The sequence below is a fragment of the Mirounga leonina genome, unplaced genomic scaffold (assembly GCF_011800145.1).
Source record: "Mirounga leonina isolate KUSES-001 unplaced genomic scaffold, KU_Mleo_1.0 Mir_177, whole genome shotgun sequence".
Classification (NCBI taxonomy): domain Eukaryota; kingdom Metazoa; phylum Chordata; class Mammalia; order Carnivora; family Phocidae; genus Mirounga; species Mirounga leonina.
This window is the reverse complement of record NW_023270459.1, coordinates 1,800,224-1,818,189: the sequence shown is the minus strand read 5'-3', so window position 1 is coordinate 1,818,189 and position 17,966 is coordinate 1,800,224. Positions and strand designations below refer to the sequence as shown.

Sequence of the window (17,966 nt, the reverse complement as noted above, 5' to 3'; positions counted from 1 at the left end):
CACATACTCATCTAATATCTCATCCATATATCCATCCATCCAAATTTTCATGTGCAAACCTATCCACCCATCCATCATCCAACCATCCCACCCCACCCCACCCCCTGGCTATTTACCCATTTATCTATTTACCCATCCACTCATTTACATACTCATGTACCTATCAAATCATCCATCCACCTACCCACCTATCCATACATTATATATCCTGTCATTCATCCACCCATCTCTTCCTCTACCTTTACCTTCACCTCTCCATCCATTATCTGCCCACCAATTTCTCTCCCCTTCAAACCTCTACTATTTCATCTATTAATTCAGCCATACAGTTCTCTCCCCCACGTATCCATCTGTCTTTCCCCACTGTTTTTCCCTTTCATCTACCTGCTCTCCCTCCATCTGTTAGCATCTTCATTATGTTTACTGAGGGCTAGCATATACTGGGAGCTATGAGAGCATCCCATCAGGGTAGGGTGTGTCCTGTTCCAGAGTCACATATGCTCAAACTTAGGAGAAAGGACATTTGCTAATGAAGGGAGAGGTGCTCATGTTTGGCTATGTGGTCTGGGCCAGGTTAGGTGGTATACAGGGTGTGGATCTGGGGGGACCTTAAGGAAGATGAATAGCAGGGCAGGGGGATGCCATTTCTTTGTGTAGGAGGAATCATATCTAGCCCATGTAGGAATGAATCTGACATGTGCAGGAGAAGCAGATCTGGGGAGTGAGGCTGGGATGTTGATTTGGAGGTCTTGTGAGCCACAGTGAAGGCTCACAGGCTTTGTCCTGTAGGTGATGGGCATCTTTGCCGATGAGGATGTGAAACAGATCTTGAAGATGATTGAACCTGAAGTATTCACTGAGGAAGACGAGGAAGAGGAAGAGGAGGAAGAAGAAGAGGAAGATGAAGAGGAGAAGGAGGAGGATGAGGAGGAAGAGGCACGGGAGAAAGAAGATGAGGAAAAAGAGGAAGAGGAGACAGCAGAAGGGGAAAAAGAAGAAGACTTGGAGGAAGGGCTGCTCCAGATGAAGTTGCCAGAATCTGTGAAGTTACAGGTGGGCTGATTCTTCCTGTTCTCCAGCCTCCCCCGATCTGGGCTGGGAGACACAGGATCTGGTGGGGCATGAGTCTGGACTTTGTCCCAAGCAAGTGGGGAGCTGTGGAAGTGCCACAGATGATTGGAGTGCTGCTGACTTCAAATGATCTCTCCGGTTGCCATGTGGCAGGTGGGTTGGAGCGATAAGACCATGGAGAAGCCTGGCTTAAGGATCCAGGCAGGAAACGATGATGGCAGATAGGACGGGGCCATGGAGAGGGGAGGAGAAACAAGTGAAGTTTCAAGGATGGTCTCATCACCATCATTCCTACTGCATGGCTGTCCTCCCACAGATGTGCCACCTGCTGGAGTATTTCTGTGACCAAGAGCTGCAGCACCGTGTGGAATCCCTAGCAGCCTTTGCGGAGCGCTATGTGGACAAGCTCCAGGCCAACCAGCGGGATCGCTATGGCCTCCTCATGAAAGCCTTCACCATGTCTGCAGCTGAGACTGCCCGACGTACTCGCGAGTTCCGCTCCCCACCCCAGGAGCAGGTACTCTGACCCTTGACCCCAGCTGGCATTACTGTCTAAACCCCAACTTTAACCTTTCCCCCTACTGATGACATGACACCTTTAAACTCATGCTTGACCTCTGACCCTATTGATATAATTATTTCTTACTCTTCTGCTTCTCTCTGAACCAGTCTTACCTCTTAGTCACTTCAGACGGACACTGACTCCATTCAAACCTCTAGTCTCTCAGATAGTGTTTACCAGCTCATGACCTTAAACAGGGACTCACAATTCAATCTTTGATCCTTGACCTCAGAGTTTCTGCTCTTGGGCCTCTGACCCTCATTCTAACTTTTTTTTTTTAAAGATTTTATTTATTTATTTGAGAGAGAGAATGAGATAGAGAGAGCATGAGAGGGGGGAGGGTCAGAGGGAGAAGCAGACTCCCCGCCGAGCAGGGAGCCCGATGCGGGACTCGATCCCGGGACTCCAGGATCATGACCTGAGCCGAAGGCAGTCGCTTAACCAACTGAGCCACCCAGGCGCCCCAGCTCATTCTAACTTTTGACCTTCTTCTAGATAAACATGCTATTGCACTTCAAAGATGGTGAGGATGAGGAAGATTGTCCTCTCTCTGAAGACGTCCGACAGGATTTGCTTGAATTTCATCAAGACTTGCTGGTACACTGTGGTAAGAGAGATCACCCATCTCCCAAACTTTCTCTTGAGACCTCTCCTGAAGTTTCCCTAAGATTTCCTGATCTTAAATATGTACAGTATTGGTGCAGTGTAACTTTTGGTTGAATGAATGAATACGTGAATGAATGAATTAATTAATTAACAGACATATTAGTGAACAGACAGAGGATGAGTGGAAGGATAAGTTTGCATGGGTATTTGAGCAGATTATACAGGGATGGATGGCTATAGGCAAGTGAATGATGAGTGTGTAAATTGGTGGATAGAGAGATGAATGAATAAAGAAGTGGGGGAAGAGATGTCTGGGTGGATGGGTGGATAAAGAGAAGGATGATGATGGATGGATAGATATATGGATATATGGATATTTAAACTTGGATGGAGAGGTGGTTGGGTGGCTGGAGGGTTGAATGGGTAACCTCCATTGTTTCTGATAATAAGTCTGTTAATAATCTTACTAAGATTCTTTTATATGTTATGAGTGGTTTTTCTCTAGCTGACTTTCAAGTTTTCCATTTGCCTTTGCTTTGAAACAGTTGGGTACCATGTATCTAGGTATGGTGCTCTCTGATTTTATCTTACTTGGAGTTTGTTTACTTTCTTGGATGTGTAGATTAATATTTTGCATCAAATTTGGGACTTTTGGGCTATTATTATTCTCCAAGTATTTTCCCTGCCATTTCTCATCTCTCTTTCTGGGACTCTCACTATGCATATATTTATATACTTGATGGTGTCCCACAGGCTCTGAGGCTCTGTTAGTTTTTCTTCATTCTTTTTTTTTTTTAACATTTTATTTATTTATTTTGACAGAGAGAGAGACAGCGAGAGAGAGACAGCGAGAGAGGGAACACAAGCAGGGGGAGTGGGAGAGGGAGAAGCAGGCTTCCCACTGAGCAGGGAGCCCGAAGCCGAGCTCGATCCCAGGACCCTGGGACCATGACCTGAGCCGAAGGCAGACACTTAACAACTGAGCCACCTAGGCGCCCCTCTTCATTCTTTTTTGCTCTTCAGACTGGATAACCTCTATTGTCCTACTGATTCACTGATTCTTTCTCCCACCAGCTCAAATATGCTGTTGTATCCCTCTAGTGATTTTTAAATTTCAGTTATTGTACTTTTCAGCCCCAGAATTTCTATATGGTTATTTTTTATATGATCCACCTCTTTATTAATATTCTCTATTTGGGGAGTCATTGTCATCATACTTCTCTTTAATACTTTCAACATGATTTCCTTTAGTTCTTTGGACCTATTTACAATAGTTAGTTTAAAAGACATTTAAAATTCTTCAAAGGATGAATAAATGAACGAACATATGAACATATGGAGAAATAAACAAAAAAACCAAGAATGCACACCTAAATGAGGAATGAATGAACCAATGAATGAAGAAGTGAATCGGTAGATGAATAAACATGCAGATGAATGACACCTTCTCCCTTTGACCAACTCCAGGAATTCAGCTGGTGGGGGAGGAGGAGGAACCAGAGGAAGAGGCCACCCTGGGCAGCCGCCTGATGAGCCTGTTGGAGAAAGTACGGCTGGTGAAGAAGAAGGAGGAGAAATCCGAGGAGGAACCACCTGCTGAGGAGAGCAAACCCCGTGAGGACTGGGGTGTTTGGGGAGGGGGCAGGGGTGGGACAGGCAGCCCTGAGCTTGGAGAGCCTCTAGATCCAAGATAGGCCATGAGGAGTAGGGCAAGGGAGGGGTAGGTTAATGAGAGAGGAGGAGTGGGGGGTGGGGTGAGAGAAGAGGCATACTGGAAGTGTGGTCCAAGTGTGGGGGCTGCACGGTATGTGTGTTGGACCAGCATCCATATGGCCTGCCAGAGCAGAGACGTACATCCCACCTTGAGATGGTGGCAGCTTCTCTACCACCATGGCTTCTGTGTCCTCAGGGCTTGTCTTTGGTTTCCTCTTTTTTTTTTTTTTTTTTGGTGAAATGATTACTATGCTGAGGGATTAGAAAAGCAGTTATAATAAATATTGGGCCAATGGGCCATTATGCAAAATATATTTTAGCTCCATCCAACAATGACAGAGTCCTTGATGTTGGTACAGGGTTTATTCTACAACATTCAAGAAGTGGTTATTGGGCCAGCTCTGGGCCAGGCACTGTTGGCAGGGCTGGGAAATACTGTAGGGGGAAAGAGTCAAAATCTCCACCTTCCAGGAGTTTATAATATTATAACAGATACACATATACATATTCCATAATGTCAGGTGGCCATGGGTGCTAAGGAGAAAAATAAAGCTGAGTGATAGAAGAGAGAAGGGGTAAAGATGGAGGGGTCAGAGTGGGGGAGTGAGGTACGCAAAGATCTGGGGAAGATAATTGGTACAAAAGGAATAGCCAGTGCAAAGACCCTGAGGCAGGAACATGCTTGGTGTGTTTAGAGGCCAATGTGGATGGAGCAGAGTGAGCAAAGGGAGAGGGGCAGGAGATGAGGTCAGAAGGGACAGGGCCAGATTGTGTAGCACTGGAAGGTCATGAATTGACACCATCATTCGGTGCCAGTGCATGGAGGTTTCTCTTAACCCTGAGACACGTGAGACATCTGTGCTTTCTCCCAGAAATCCTGGGAAGGAGAAGGGTTGGGAGAGAAAGAGAGACAGAGAGAGAAATGGACGCTGGATATAGGAGAGAGGAGTCCCAGGGAGATGTCCAGGGAAAATAAAACAGTTCATTTTGATATCATTTCCAAATGATACCGAAGGCCACAGGTTTTCTTTGTGTCTGTTGTCTCTCTTGATGAAAAATCAGCAGTATTTTTACAGAACAAGTGGAATTATGACTTGTGCCTTCAAAGGTGAATTATATATTTCAAAGGTGCTTATAATGTACTCTGGTATTCTGAAGTGATACAATTTCTTTTTCCTCTTGAAACCTTGAGGGGGCCCTTGCTGTCTGGGTATTAGGGTGAAGAGAACAGGGAAGATCTTAGGGCAATAAAAAAAAAAAAATTCTTCCAGAATCTGCCCACTCCTGGCAAAAGGAGCGTTGGGGAGGTTAGTAACTGAAAAGCCCTCTGCAAAGAGGGGCCCTTTCTGCATTGTTCGGGCTCAAGGCCCCAAGCTGGCGGTGTTCTGATGCTTATGTCCCCTTCCCAGAGTCATTGCAGGAGTTGGTGTCCCACACGGTGGTGCGTTGGGCTCAAGAGGACTTTGTGCAGAGCCCCGAGCTCGTACGGGCCATGTTCAGCCTCCTGCACCGGCAGTACGATGGGCTTGGGGAGCTGCTGCGTGCCCTGCCCCGGGCATACACCATCTCACCGTTATCCATGGAGGACACCATGAGCCTGCTGGAGTGCCTCGGCCAGATCCGGTCCCTGCTTATCGTGCAGATGGGTCCCCAGGAGGAAAACCTCATGATCCAGAGCATTGGGTGAGGCCCTGCCCCCTCCCTGGATTTCGCACATCCCCCAGGAAGGAGGGGGGGCCCTCCTAGCTCCAGCTTGTCCCCCTGGCTCATGTCCCCTGGATGCAATAATGTCTCCATCCACTTCCTCCACTCCTGCCCCATCCTTGGGGTGATATACTTCTCCCAGGAGCTAGCCCATCTCCCTGGCTAATGTCCCCTCCCGTCCCTTCTTCCGTCCATCGCCCGGGGTAACAGCTCTTACTCACCTACAACTCTTGGCACAGGATTTACCCTCTTTGAGCTTCAGTGTTCATCTCTAAACTGGAGAAGAGCCATGCCTACCTCATAGCTCATGCTATTGGTAATGGTAATGATAGTATTGAGCACTCACTCAGTGTCGAGTGCCTCATTCATTCACTCAGCAAGCATTCACTGAGCACCTACTCTGTGCCAGGCCCCTTCTAGGCACTTGGGGAATACAACGTGCAACATGGTAAGGATCTCTGCCCTAAGGGAGTCCACCTTGGATCCATGCGTCAGTTCCCTTTTCTGTGAAATAGGGATAATTATAGTTCCTGCCTTCCAGAGTGGACATAAAGATTGAATGAGCCCAAATCTGTAAAGGGCGATGGTGCCAGGCATGAAGGAAGAGCTCAGTAAATGTTGACTATTATCTCAGTGGTGGTGACAGCTCTTCCAAGGGCCCAGGGGCTCTCCCTGGACTTGGGCTCCACCTGGCCCCTGGCGACCCTGTGTACTCTACCTCTTCACAGGAACATCATGAACAACAAGGTCTTCTACCAACACCCGAACCTGATGCGCGCCCTGGGCATGCACGAGACGGTCATGGAGGTCATGGTTAATGTCCTCGGGGGTGGTGGCGAATCCAAGGTAAGGGGCCTGTGTGGGCTGAGGAGCTCAGGGTAGGGAGCCATGGGGGGGCAGGCACTGACCACCGGCCCACTCTGCCTGCCCAGGAGATCCGCTTCCCCAAGATGGTGACAAGCTGCTGCCGCTTTCTCTGCTACTTCTGTCGCATCAGCCGACAGAACCAACGCTCCATGTTCGACCACCTGAGCTACCTGCTGGAGAACAGTGGCATTGGCCTGGGTGAGAACCCCTGAGCCCAGGCTGGGGGGCCCACTCTTGGAGGTCCATCCAAGCATTCATCTCTGCTGGCTCACTCATTCAGTCATTCAACAAACACTCACTCTCAACCTACCCCTAGGCTATAGCCCTGTGATGAGCAGGGCTGGGGATACCCTGCCAGCCCCAGCCCTGTCCCTTACAGGGCTCACGGTGCAGCGTGGGAGACAGACAGTGACGGCCCACAGTGGTCAGGCCAGAGGAGGCACCTGACCTAGGCTGTAAAAGGGCTGGTCGCGGAGGGCTTCAGAGAGGAGGTGAGACACACAGCAGTGAGACCATCAACTATATACCTCTGAAGACATTCTCCCTGCCCCTTGCCCTCACAGGTATGCAGGGCTCCACGCCTCTGGATGTGGCAGCTGCCTCCGTCATCGACAACAACGAGCTGGCCTTGGCATTGCAAGAGCAGGACCTGGAGAAGGTGTGGAAGGAGGAGGCCTGGCCCCTACGTGGCCCCTTGGGGCACCTGCTAATTTGGGACCCACTCTATAGGATGGCCCAGGATTGAACCAGAAGGGGAATCATTTGCAGGGGAAGAGCAGGACCTAGTCCCTCATTCATGGGCCCGAGTGCAAATCCACGCTTCACCCTCCCGCAGCTGCATGACCTTGGCACATTTCTTGGCCCTCTGTGCCCCCCACTTCTGTGGGTGGCGACTTAGGTCATGGGCTCTGGAGTTCAGCAACTTAGGCTAACTCCCCTTGCTCTCTTGCTGTGAGGCCTTGGACAAGTGACATAAATTCTCTGGGCCTCTGTCTCCTCGTCTGTAGAATGAATATAATAGAATAGCGATATCCTCAGGATAAAATGAGTTAATCCATGAAAGCATTTATAAAACAGTAAGCACGCAATAAGAGTTATCTGCTGTTGTAGTATTACTCATTCAACAACTATTTCCCGAGTACCTACTACGTGCCAGGACCTGTTCGAGGCGGTAGGGGTGTGACAGTGATAGAGAAAAGCAAAAGTCCTTGTCCTCACGAAGCTGACATTCCAGTTGGGAAGATGGATAATAGACAAGATGAATAAGTGAAATACATCGTGTATGAGCTAGTGACGAGTGTTAAGAATGAAAAAAGTGAGCGGGGGAGAGAAACATCAAGTGTCAGGAGGGTGTCCAAGTTTAGACAAGTGTGATCAGAGAATGCCTCACTGAGAAAGTGACATTCAGGTAAAGCTCTGAAGGACGAGAGGGGCCATATGGACATCAGGCGAAGAGCGTTCCAGGCAGGGGAACAGCAAAGGCCTTGAGACAGAAGTGAACCTCATGAGTTTGAGGAACAGCAAAGAGACCAGAATGGTTGGAGCAAAGGGAGTAAGGGGTTAGTGGTGGGAAGTGAGGGCAGGGAGGTGACAGGGAAGATTGTGCAGAGGGTCTTAGTGGGCCACTGAGAGGGCTCTGGGCCTTACCCTAAGTGAGGTGGTGCCACAGGAGGGTTCCAAGCAGGGAAGGGACACTTCTGTGTGTGTTGGGTGGGATAGACCAGGGGAGCAGGGAGCCCGGGAAGGAGGCCGCTGGGATGGTCCAGGTGGGAGATGAGGGTGGAGGAGGAGGATGATTGTTTGCTGAGATCCAGAAATGAATCTGGTTGCAGAGCTCCAGGGATGGGCAGGGACGTGTGAGCCTTGGGGAGGAAACGGTGTGGGTCTGGCCTCTGGCTGAGCCCCCCTCCACCCGCAGGTGGTGTCCTATCTGGCGGGTTGTGGCCTTCAGAGCTGCCCCATGCTCCTGGCCAAAGGGTACCCAGACATCGGCTGGAACCCGTGTGGTGGTGAGCGCTACCTCGACTTTTTGCGCTTCGCTGTCTTCGTCAACGGTGAGTCAGGAGTTGGCGGTGGCAGGGCAGGGGTCTGGGGGCGCTGATCAAAGCCTCCCTGGGGTGCAGGCCACACCCGGAGCCCCTGGCCGAGCATGGGCAGGGGTTTCCCCGGGTGGGCGGGGCCGGCAGGATGCGTGGGCCAGTGGGGGCCTGACGTTAGCCCTCGAGGTGCTGGGTCCTGGGCTGCAGGGGCCGTGGGGGGGGGGTCCCTCGGCAGTGGCTCATGAGGCCTTCTGACCCCGCCGGAGCCACCAGGTGAGAGCGTGGAGGAGAACGCCAACGTGGTGGTGCGGCTGCTCATCCGCAAGCCCGAGTGCTTCGGGCCCGCCCTGCGGGGTGAGGGCGGCTCGGGGCTGCTGGCCGCCATCGAAGAGGCCATTCGCATCTCGGAGGACCCAGCGCGCGACGGCCCAGGCGTCCGCAGGGACCGGCGGCGAGAGCAGTGAGTCTCCCGCCTCCTCCTCAGCGGAACGGGCCCACCTCCTGGGTGCCCCTTGCTGCCTCCCCAACACTGCCCACCTTGCCCTGCAGTTTCGGTGAGGAGCCCCCGGAGGAGAACCGGGTGCACCTGGGACACGCCATCATGTCCTTCTACGCTGCCTTGATTGACCTGCTAGGACGCTGTGCGCCGGAGATGCACGTGAGACCTAGACGTCCAGGGACAGGGAGTGGCATGCAGGGCCAACCTTGAACCTCTTCTGTCAGGCATTGGACAACATTGACTGAGCTCTCGCTCTGTGGGTGGTCTTAGGGGAGGCAGTCCTGGGGACAGACACACCAGTGATCAAGACAGCCCCAGGCCCGGCTCTCACGGAGCTCCCAGACCAGTGGGGGAGACCAAGCAATGAGGTCTAGAGGTGGTCAGGGCCACAGTAGAGAAGCATGGGCAGAGGAGTCAGGGCTGGGAATTCTAGAGTTTGCCCCACGAGGAGTCCCTCTCTACCTGTCAGTGGGTCAGGAAGGGATGGATGGAGTAAGGAGCACATGGGGCACAGGGCGCTGGATGATGTGCCCACCTCCCTCTTCCAGCTAATCCAAGCCGGCAAGGGAGAGGCCCTGCGGATCCGCGCCATCCTGCGCTCCCTCGTGCCCCTGGATGATCTTGTGGGCATCATCAGCCTCCCACTGCAGATCCCCACCCTGGGCAAAGGTGCGGAGGGGGCAGGCCTCAGCAAGGGAGGGATGCTGCGGAGGGAGTAGATGGGTCTGAAGGACATCTCTGACCACCCCCCCCGCCCCGTCCTCCTGGCCCACAGATGGGGCTCTGGTACAGCCGAAGATGTCGGCATCCTTCGTGCCGGACCACAAGGCATCCATGGTGCTCTTCCTGGACCGAGTGTACGGCATTGAGAACCAAGACTTCTTGCTGCATGTACTGGACGTGGGGTTCCTGCCTGACATGCGGGCAGCCGCTTCACTGGACACGGTGAGCCCCGTGTAGCCACCCTCCCTGCCCCCAGAGAGGACGCAAGATGGGGCACGGCCATAGCGGCCGTGCTTCTGTTTGTCTGGGCTTGTGTACATATCCTAATCCTACCCACCCCCCATCCCCGGCAAGATAGAAAACAAAAACCAAGATAAACTCTGAGTTCTGGGCGAGGGTGGGTGGAAGTCTCCAACATCTCATCTTTCTTATTTAAGAAATAATCATTCTTGATGATGGCTCAGCCCCAAGGAAACAGACCTGCGCACAACAGCAACGATAATAGTTATATAGATATATAATAGTAACACAGTTAGATTATAGGAGGGGACACAGCCCAGCAAGATGAGGACAGACTTGACCGCTGGTGTGGCCAAATGGAGGTCACTGATGAGCTTGCTGAGCACTTTCAGTGAGGCGGTTGGGGAAGAGCCTTACTGGAGGGGGTTTACAAGGGTCTGGCAGGTGACATATTGGAGACAGCAGGTGTCAACAATTCTTTACACAAGCTGGTGACAGAGGAGGCAGAGGAATGATGATATGCTGGACAGGTGACCTTGGCTGGCTCTTTATGTGGAGCGTGAGACTTTTGATCTCGGGGTTGTGAGTTCGAGCCCCGCGCTGGGTGTAGAGATTATGTAAAAATAAAAAAAATCTTTAAAAAAGAAAAAAACAGAAAGGAAGGGAGGAAAGAAGGAAGGAAAGACGGAAGGAAAGACTGAGGGCAGAGGCACAAGTTAAAGTGCACCACCAGGACATGACCAGTCAAAACCAAGATACAGGAAATGCCACTGGATAAATGATCCAGTTTTTCCAGCAAATAAATAGCATTAAAAAGAATAGGAGGGGGCACCTGAGTGGCTCAGTCGTTAGGCATCTGCCTTCGGCTCAGGTCATGATCCCAGGGTCCTGGGATCGAGCCCCACATCAGGCTCCCTGCTTGGTGGGAGGCCTGCTTCTCCCTCTCCCACTCCCCCTGCTTGTGTTCCCTCTCTTGCTGTGTCTCTGTCAAATAAATAAATAAAATCTTAAAAAAAAAAAAATAGGAAAGGAGATAATTACAGATGAAAAGACCTGAGACCCAGAAGCCAGACACATACAATATGGGGGCTTCTGGGTGCCCAGATCCAAACAATCCCAGCTAAATGTAAAGCAATTTTGAGACAATTGGAGAAAGCTGATCATGAATTTTGCGTACTTGTTAATTCTGCTGGGTGTGAAAATGGCGGCCTGGGATGTGAAACAGAAGCACCTGTCTGAATAGAGATACATATTTAAATATCTCTGGGTAAAGCGGTGTATGGCTGGAGCTGTATAAAAATATTACAGGAGGGCGCCTGGGTGGCTCAGTTGGTTAAGCGACTGCCTTCAGCTCAGGTCATGATCCTGGAGTCCCAGGATCGAGTCCCGCATCGGGCTCCCTGCTCAGCGGGGAGTCTGCTTCTCCCTCTGGCCCTCTCTCCTCTCATGCTCTCTCTCACTCTCTCTCTCTCAAATAAATAAATAAAATAAAATAAAAAAATATTACAGGAAAAAAAGGTGAGTTTGGAGAGGAAATAAGTACGCAGAACGATATCTGCTGAACAGTCTACTCTGGATAACGAGCGTTCATTCCTTGGTTCCTCGACTTCTGTATGTTTGAAATTTTGCATAGTTCAAAGTAATAATAGACACGACGGTGGGCAGTCTTGCGGGGTGGGGGCGGGGGGGAGATCCGAAGCCAGGGCCACCCGGGGAGCGGGCGCCAAGCAGTCCTGACGCCGCCGCTCTGCGCCCAGGCCACTTTCAGCACCACGGAGATGGCGCTGGCGCTGAACCGCTACCTGTGCCTGGCGGTGCTGCCACTCATCACCAAGTGCGCGCCGCTCTTCGCGGGGACCGAGCACCGCGCCATCATGGTGGACTCCATGCTGCACACGGTGTACCGCCTGTCCCGCGGCCGCTCGCTCACCAAGGCGCAGCGCGACGTCATCGAGGACTGTCTCATGTCGCTCTGCAGGTTGGGGGGGCCGGGGGGCGCGCGGGCGGGGCGGCGGGGAGGGAGGGGTGCGGCCGGCCTGGGGGTGAGACCCCGCCGCCCGGTGCGTGTCCCCGCAGGTACATCCGCCCGTCGATGTTGCAGCACCTGCTGCGGCGCCTGGTGTTCGACGTGCCCATCCTGAACGCGTTCGCCAAGATGCCGCTCAAGGTGAGGGCGGCCCTCTTCAGCGTGCGGGGCCCTCGGGCCTCCGGGCTGCGTGTCCCGCACCGCGCAGCCCAGTTAGCCTGCAAAATGTGAGGGCAGCGTCCCCACGGCAACTTCTCTGGCCTTCTCATGGCATACCAGGATTTCCAGGACGGTCACTTGGCGTCATTGGTGCCTCTACCGCCCCCTCATTGGCGCTTGATTTGCCTAACAGTGAGCCAGGCCTCACCTAAATTCACACAGATTTGCATGGAGTACACTGCTTTCCTTAATTAGCATGCTTATTTGCATGCCCAGACCACCAGCCTTACTCTTTTCAAATGAGTGCATTGATTTGAATAAATAGCACCCCAACTATTCTGAATATTTGCACAGTGTCTCCTATAATTTTTTTTTTTAATTTGCCTGCTGGTTTGCATAAGGAGATACCTCCAACTCAGATATCTTGACTGTTATACATAGTACATCTAAATCAGCCCCTGTTTCAAATTTGTGTAGTGGATATGAGGCCCTCTTCCCAATTACCATATATTTGCATGAGGTTCTGCCTATATTTGTTTGCCATGGCCATTCTTGGGAGCACAGATCACTCCGTCCATATGTCCATTTGCTCTTTGCACACAATCCTACCTATGAATTGATATTAGCACGCTTGTTTGTGTGAAGCAACACCAGACAAATGCAGCTCTGGTTGAATAGCCATCCTGACTCTAAATGGGATGGCTAAATTTGCACAGTAAATGGTCCCAGACCACTCCCCAAGAAGCATACCATTTTCCCTCATTAGCATCATTTGCATAATCCATATCGCCTTCATAATTTAAAGGCCCTAGCACCCCTGGCCTCCTCGGGCTTTCTTTTGCCTGCCACCTACCACGTGCCTCTCATCTGTGTGTCCCCCTCTTGCTTCCACCCAGCTCCTCACCAACCACTATGAGCGCTGCTGGAAGTACTACTGTCTCCCCACGGGCTGGGCTAGCTTCGGGGTCACCTCCGAGGAAGAGCTGCACCTCACTCGTAAACTCTTCTGGGGCATCTTTGACTCGCTGGCCCATAAGGTCTGGGCACGTGGGGGAGGAGGGGCTGAAAGGAGCCTGTTTGGAGGGTTTGGGGCCCAAAGTTGGGGGGATCCCAAATGAAATTCCCAAACTTGGGGTTCAGAGAGGGAGCCCCCAATCATGCAGGTTTGGATCCAGAAGAATCTATGAGTTGGGTCTCTGGTTTGGTTGTAATGGGAGAGGGGCTGGGTCTCTGGTTTGGGAGCTTAGAGAGGGGTGATATAGGGGTGGTTTTGAGGGTCCAGGTGGGCTGAGGTTTGGGTTTCAGGGAGAGAGATCATAACTGATGTGTGGTGGCCCAGGGAGGAGGGTTGATTGTTGGAGGGGTGAGTTTGAGGTCCTAGGGCTCCAAGCTTTGAAGGCCCAGCCAGGCCTGCAGTGACCACACTCCCCACCCCTGGTGTCCCCAGAAGTATGATGCAGAGCTCTACCGCATGGCTATGCCTTGTCTGTGCGCCATCGCAGGGGCCCTGCCCCCCGATTACGTGGATGCCTCATACTCATCCAAGGCGGAGAAAAAGGCCACGGTGGACGCTGAAGGCAACTTCGATCCTCGGCCTGTGGAGACCCTCAAGTGAGGCCTGGGGGGCAGGAGTGGGGTGGGGATTGGGGGCTGCGGGAAGGAGAAGAAGGTTTCAGACATGGAAGGCGGGGCCAGCCCCAACATCTGCCCACCCTATCCCCCCTAATAGTGTGATCATCCCAGAGAAGCTGGACTCCTTCATTAACAAGTTTGCGGAGTACACGCATGAGAAGTGGGCCTTCGACAAGGTTGGCACCAGGGTGCTCCCCTCCCCAGCAACCCCCATTCCTGCCGGCCTTTCTCAAGACCCCAGCTTTCCCCCAGACCCAGGTCTTCCCTGAGGCCCCAGGTTTCCCTGAGACCCCTAACTCTTCCTGAGACCCCAAACCTCCCCTGGAGCCCTCAGCCCCTCCAGGGACTCCCCCAGGAGTCCCCCAGGCTGCTGTCTACCCCTCATCCTGCCCCCACCCTCAGCTCTGTAGTAGCACTGCCCCTCCCTGTCCCCTCTGCACCTCCAGATCCAGAACAACTGGTCCTATGGGGAGAACATAGATGAGGAATTGAAGACCCATCCCATGCTGAGGCCCTATAAGACGTTTTCAGAGAAGGTGAGCAAGTCTTGGGGCCCAATGCTAGGGGTCCAAAAGGTAACCTCCAAATTTGGGCGTTCAGGGAGGAGGGAGGCTGCTTCATCAGTTCGGATCTAGCTGGGACTACACGTTAGGGCCCCTCATCCCTGGACTTTGCCTCGCCTAGACCCCGGACTTCTCGTGTTCCTTCTCTTAGAAAGAGTTAGAGAGACCGAGTTTGATTCCTTGACCATCAACTTAATTTCTCTGAGTCTCATGTGTAAAATGGGATGAGAGTTTGTTTGGGAGGCACTGTTACAAAGCGGGTAAGAGACCTGGGTTCAAATCTAAGCTGGACCACTTCCTCCTAGCCACGTGGTGGAGGCTTTCCCCTTCTTAGGACCCCGGAGGCCAGCCAGTAAGGCTCCTACCGCCACCCCCCTCCAGTCCCATCCCACCAACTGCCCACCTTTCTGTCCACCCCAGGACAAAGAGATTTACCGCTGGCCCATCAAGGAATCCTTGAAGGCCATGATTGCCTGGGAATGGACGATAGAGAAGGCCAGGGAGGGTGAGGAGGAAAAGACCGAGAAGAAGAAAACGCGGAAGATATCCCAAAGCGCCCAGGTGGAGGCGGGGAGCGGGGGCGGGGTCATGGGGGTGGTGAGCGGCTAGAATAAGGGGCGGGGCCAGTAGGGGGCGGGGCCAGGCAGGAGGTGGGGTTGAGAGAGGAGAAGGGCGAAGCGAGGGAGGTGAGGTCCGCAGAATCCGGGAGGCCGGGAGCCGGGTGCTGGGCAAGACTGAGGGACCTGGGAAAGGAGTGGGCCTGGGTCTGAAGAACCGCAAAGGGCAGAGGAGAGGAGGGCTTGGCTTAGAGACGGGGCCTTAAGGAGAAGGTGCAGAGCCGGGGTCTAGGGCCAGGTGGAGGGGGTAAACTATGTTGGGGCCCCGGCTTCCTGCTAGCCCATCAAGCCCTCCCATCTCTCCTTCGTCCTCCCAGACTTATGATCCGCGAGAAGGCTACAACCCCCAGCCCCCCGACCTCAGCGGAGTTACCCTGTCCCGGGAACTGCAGGTGAGACTCCTGATCTTTTATCTAGCGGCATGGAGGTGATTGTCGGGGTTGGGGAGGACATCTTCTGAGTCTGGGCCCTGCCTCTTTCATCCACTCCCAGGCCATGGCAGAACAGCTGGCCGAAAATTACCACAACACGTGGGGGCGGAAGAAGAAACAGGAGCTGGAGGCCAAGGGTGAGGGCGCCCATCCCATCCCCGCACAGATCCCTCTTCACCAAAGTCCCCTAGTCATAGGCTCCAGAGTCATAGGGTCTAGATTAGAGTTGTGTGACTTCGAACAGTTGCTTTCACCCTGCCCCCCCCCCCGCCCCAATAATAACAGCATCTACTACCATAGGATTGTGGCGAGGATATGACGATCATCTGAAAACCATGTTTTGGTTATTCTTACCTCTGTTTTTATTGCTATAATTATGCATGCCCTCAGCTTCAAGAACCACTTCGGTGAGAGTGGCCTGGGTCTCCCGAGTCCTCTGATTTCTGGTCTTTGCTGCTCCAGGTGGCGGGACCCACCCTCTGCTGGTCCCCTACGACACACTCACAGCCAAGGAGAAGGCACGAGATCGAGAGAAGGCCCAGGAGCTGCTAAAGTTCCTGCAGATGAACGGCTACGCTGTCACCAGGCACGTGGGCTGCAAGCCTGCCCAGGGAGGGGCGGGGAATGTGGGAGGAACTAGCAAGGCAGGAACTGGGAAAAGCTGGGTTGGGGTAACGGGGCAGGGCCAGAGAAGGGAGGAGGCTAAGAGGGGTGGGGCCTGGAGAGCAGGGGTGGGGCCAGAGAAGGAAGGTGGCTGCGAGTGTGGGGCCTGGAGGGTGAGGGAGGGGCCAGAGAGGTGAGGAAGGGGGACCCTGGGGGGGGGGGGGGCGAGGCCAGAGAAGCCTGCAGAGTCAGGGCCTAGGGGAGCGGAAGGGGAACTGGAGAGGAGTGGGAGACTGGGCAGGCCTTCCTGTGGGCTGACTCCTCTCTGCCGGTCCACCCAGAGGCCTTAAGGACATGGAGCTGGACACGTCTTCCATTGAGAAACGGTTCGCCTTCGGCTTCCTGCAGCAGCTGCTGCGCTGGATGGACATTTCCCAGGAGTTTATCGCCCACCTGGGTACGGCGGAGTCCCTCTGCGCACCCGCCATATGTCATACGTGCAGTTCACCTAAGGCCCCAGTTCATGCATTTCTCCTTCCTTCCCATCATCTCATTATTGTGCCAGATGCTGTTCCAGGTGTTGAGAACACTGTTCCGGGTGTTGAGGGCAGTGAACAAGACAAAGATCCCTGTCCTGCGTTTATAGTCTTGTGGTGCATTCAGACAATTAACACCAGATAACAGGTTTTTAGAAGGCAGTTAGTGTTTGGGGAAGAAGAATACACTTGAGCCAGCTAAGGAAGATTAGGACTGGGGGAAAGTGGGGCCGGTTAAAATTTAAATAAAGTATTCAAGAAGACCTTGAAGGAGCTGGGAGGGAGCTTGTGTGAGGAGAGTATTCCAGGCAGAGGAACAGCCAGTGCGAAGGCTCTGAGAGGTCCCTGGTGTGAGTAACAGGAGGCCCAAGTGGGGCCGAAGCAGAGTGACTGAGGGAGAGAGCGTGAGGAGGTGGGGGCAGAGACGTGACGGGGTCGATCATATAGGGCTTTGCAGGCATGGGGAGGACTGTGGCTTTTTACCCTGAGTGGAATGGCACCAGGGAAGGGTTCTGAGCAGGAGAGGGCTGTGACCTGCCTCAGGTGTTCACAGACTCCCCTTGGCCGCACTGGGGAGGGACTGTGGGCATAGGGACATAGAGGGTGAAGACTGGGCAGATCCTGGATCTCTTTTGAGGGCGGAGGCTGTTGGTATGCCCTGCACATGTCTCATACGTCCCACTAAGAATCACAGCTGGCCCCTAGAATCCCTCCCAGCTTCCCCCGGAGAGCCACCCAGGACCCCCGGACGCGCTCAGATGAGGTGGCACGGCAGGACTCACTCTCACACATCTCTCCTCAAGTCCCACACGCTGATCCTCCATGCTGAGCACCTCTTGGCAACTCCCTCTCCTCCCTGTGCCTCAGTTTCCCCATCTGTCCACCATAACTGGCCACAGTTCTGTCCCTTGCTTGCTGGGTGACCTGGACTGAGTTATTTCACCTCAGCTCCCCCGTCTGTAAAATGAAAGAAAGGGACCAACTATACAGACCTCCAAGTTGGGAGGCAATTGTACAAGCATATTTCTCGCAGTGCTGGTGACATAGCCAGTATTTAATAATGGGAGTCAGCATTATAATTTTAGTAGTATTAATCAGTACTGTCACCATTACTATTGTCTGAAATTGATTTCCACTCTAAAATCAATTCGAATCTGTCTACACTGACTTCTTGTTTCATGCATTCGTTCATTCCAAATTGATTCAGTGCCAAGTATCAAAGTTCAGGGAGAAAAGGACCTGTAAGGAAGGGGATGTCCCATGGCCTTACCCCATCCCAGTTTATCCTGCTCCCCATTGTCAGCCTCAGGAAGGGTTTGATCAAGGAGTTAGGGAGGGATCAGATGAGAGATAGGGGAGAGCAGTTCACCTTGAA

The 17,966-nt window shown here is 52.9% G+C and overlaps 1 protein-coding gene across 1 annotated transcript in view; it reads left to right on the top strand.

Annotated features, from left to right (window-relative positions):
• The window catches only part of RYR1 (ryanodine receptor 1), a 109,241-nt gene that overhangs the window by 36,797 nt on the left and 54,478 nt on the right, over positions 1-17,966 (top strand). Inside the window, exons 35-58 of the mRNA XM_035023574.1 lie at positions 790-1,053; positions 1,388-1,588; positions 2,129-2,240; positions 3,707-3,853; positions 5,362-5,635; positions 6,385-6,502; positions 6,589-6,721; positions 7,087-7,181; positions 8,442-8,577; positions 8,836-9,022; positions 9,112-9,220; positions 9,610-9,730; positions 9,837-10,006; positions 11,782-12,002; positions 12,101-12,191; positions 13,106-13,246; positions 13,657-13,820; positions 13,939-14,017; positions 14,288-14,377; positions 14,825-14,965; positions 15,339-15,413; positions 15,514-15,589; positions 15,915-16,038; positions 16,397-16,512. Coding sequence (XP_034879465.1) covers positions 790-1,053; positions 1,388-1,588; positions 2,129-2,240; positions 3,707-3,853; positions 5,362-5,635; positions 6,385-6,502; positions 6,589-6,721; positions 7,087-7,181; positions 8,442-8,577; positions 8,836-9,022; positions 9,112-9,220; positions 9,610-9,730; positions 9,837-10,006; positions 11,782-12,002; positions 12,101-12,191; positions 13,106-13,246; positions 13,657-13,820; positions 13,939-14,017; positions 14,288-14,377; positions 14,825-14,965; positions 15,339-15,413; positions 15,514-15,589; positions 15,915-16,038; positions 16,397-16,512 — 3,385 coding nt within the window. The remainder of the gene's footprint in view (positions 1-789; positions 1,054-1,387; positions 1,589-2,128; positions 2,241-3,706; positions 3,854-5,361; positions 5,636-6,384; positions 6,503-6,588; positions 6,722-7,086; positions 7,182-8,441; positions 8,578-8,835; positions 9,023-9,111; positions 9,221-9,609; positions 9,731-9,836; positions 10,007-11,781; positions 12,003-12,100; positions 12,192-13,105; positions 13,247-13,656; positions 13,821-13,938; positions 14,018-14,287; positions 14,378-14,824; positions 14,966-15,338; positions 15,414-15,513; positions 15,590-15,914; positions 16,039-16,396; positions 16,513-17,966) is intronic.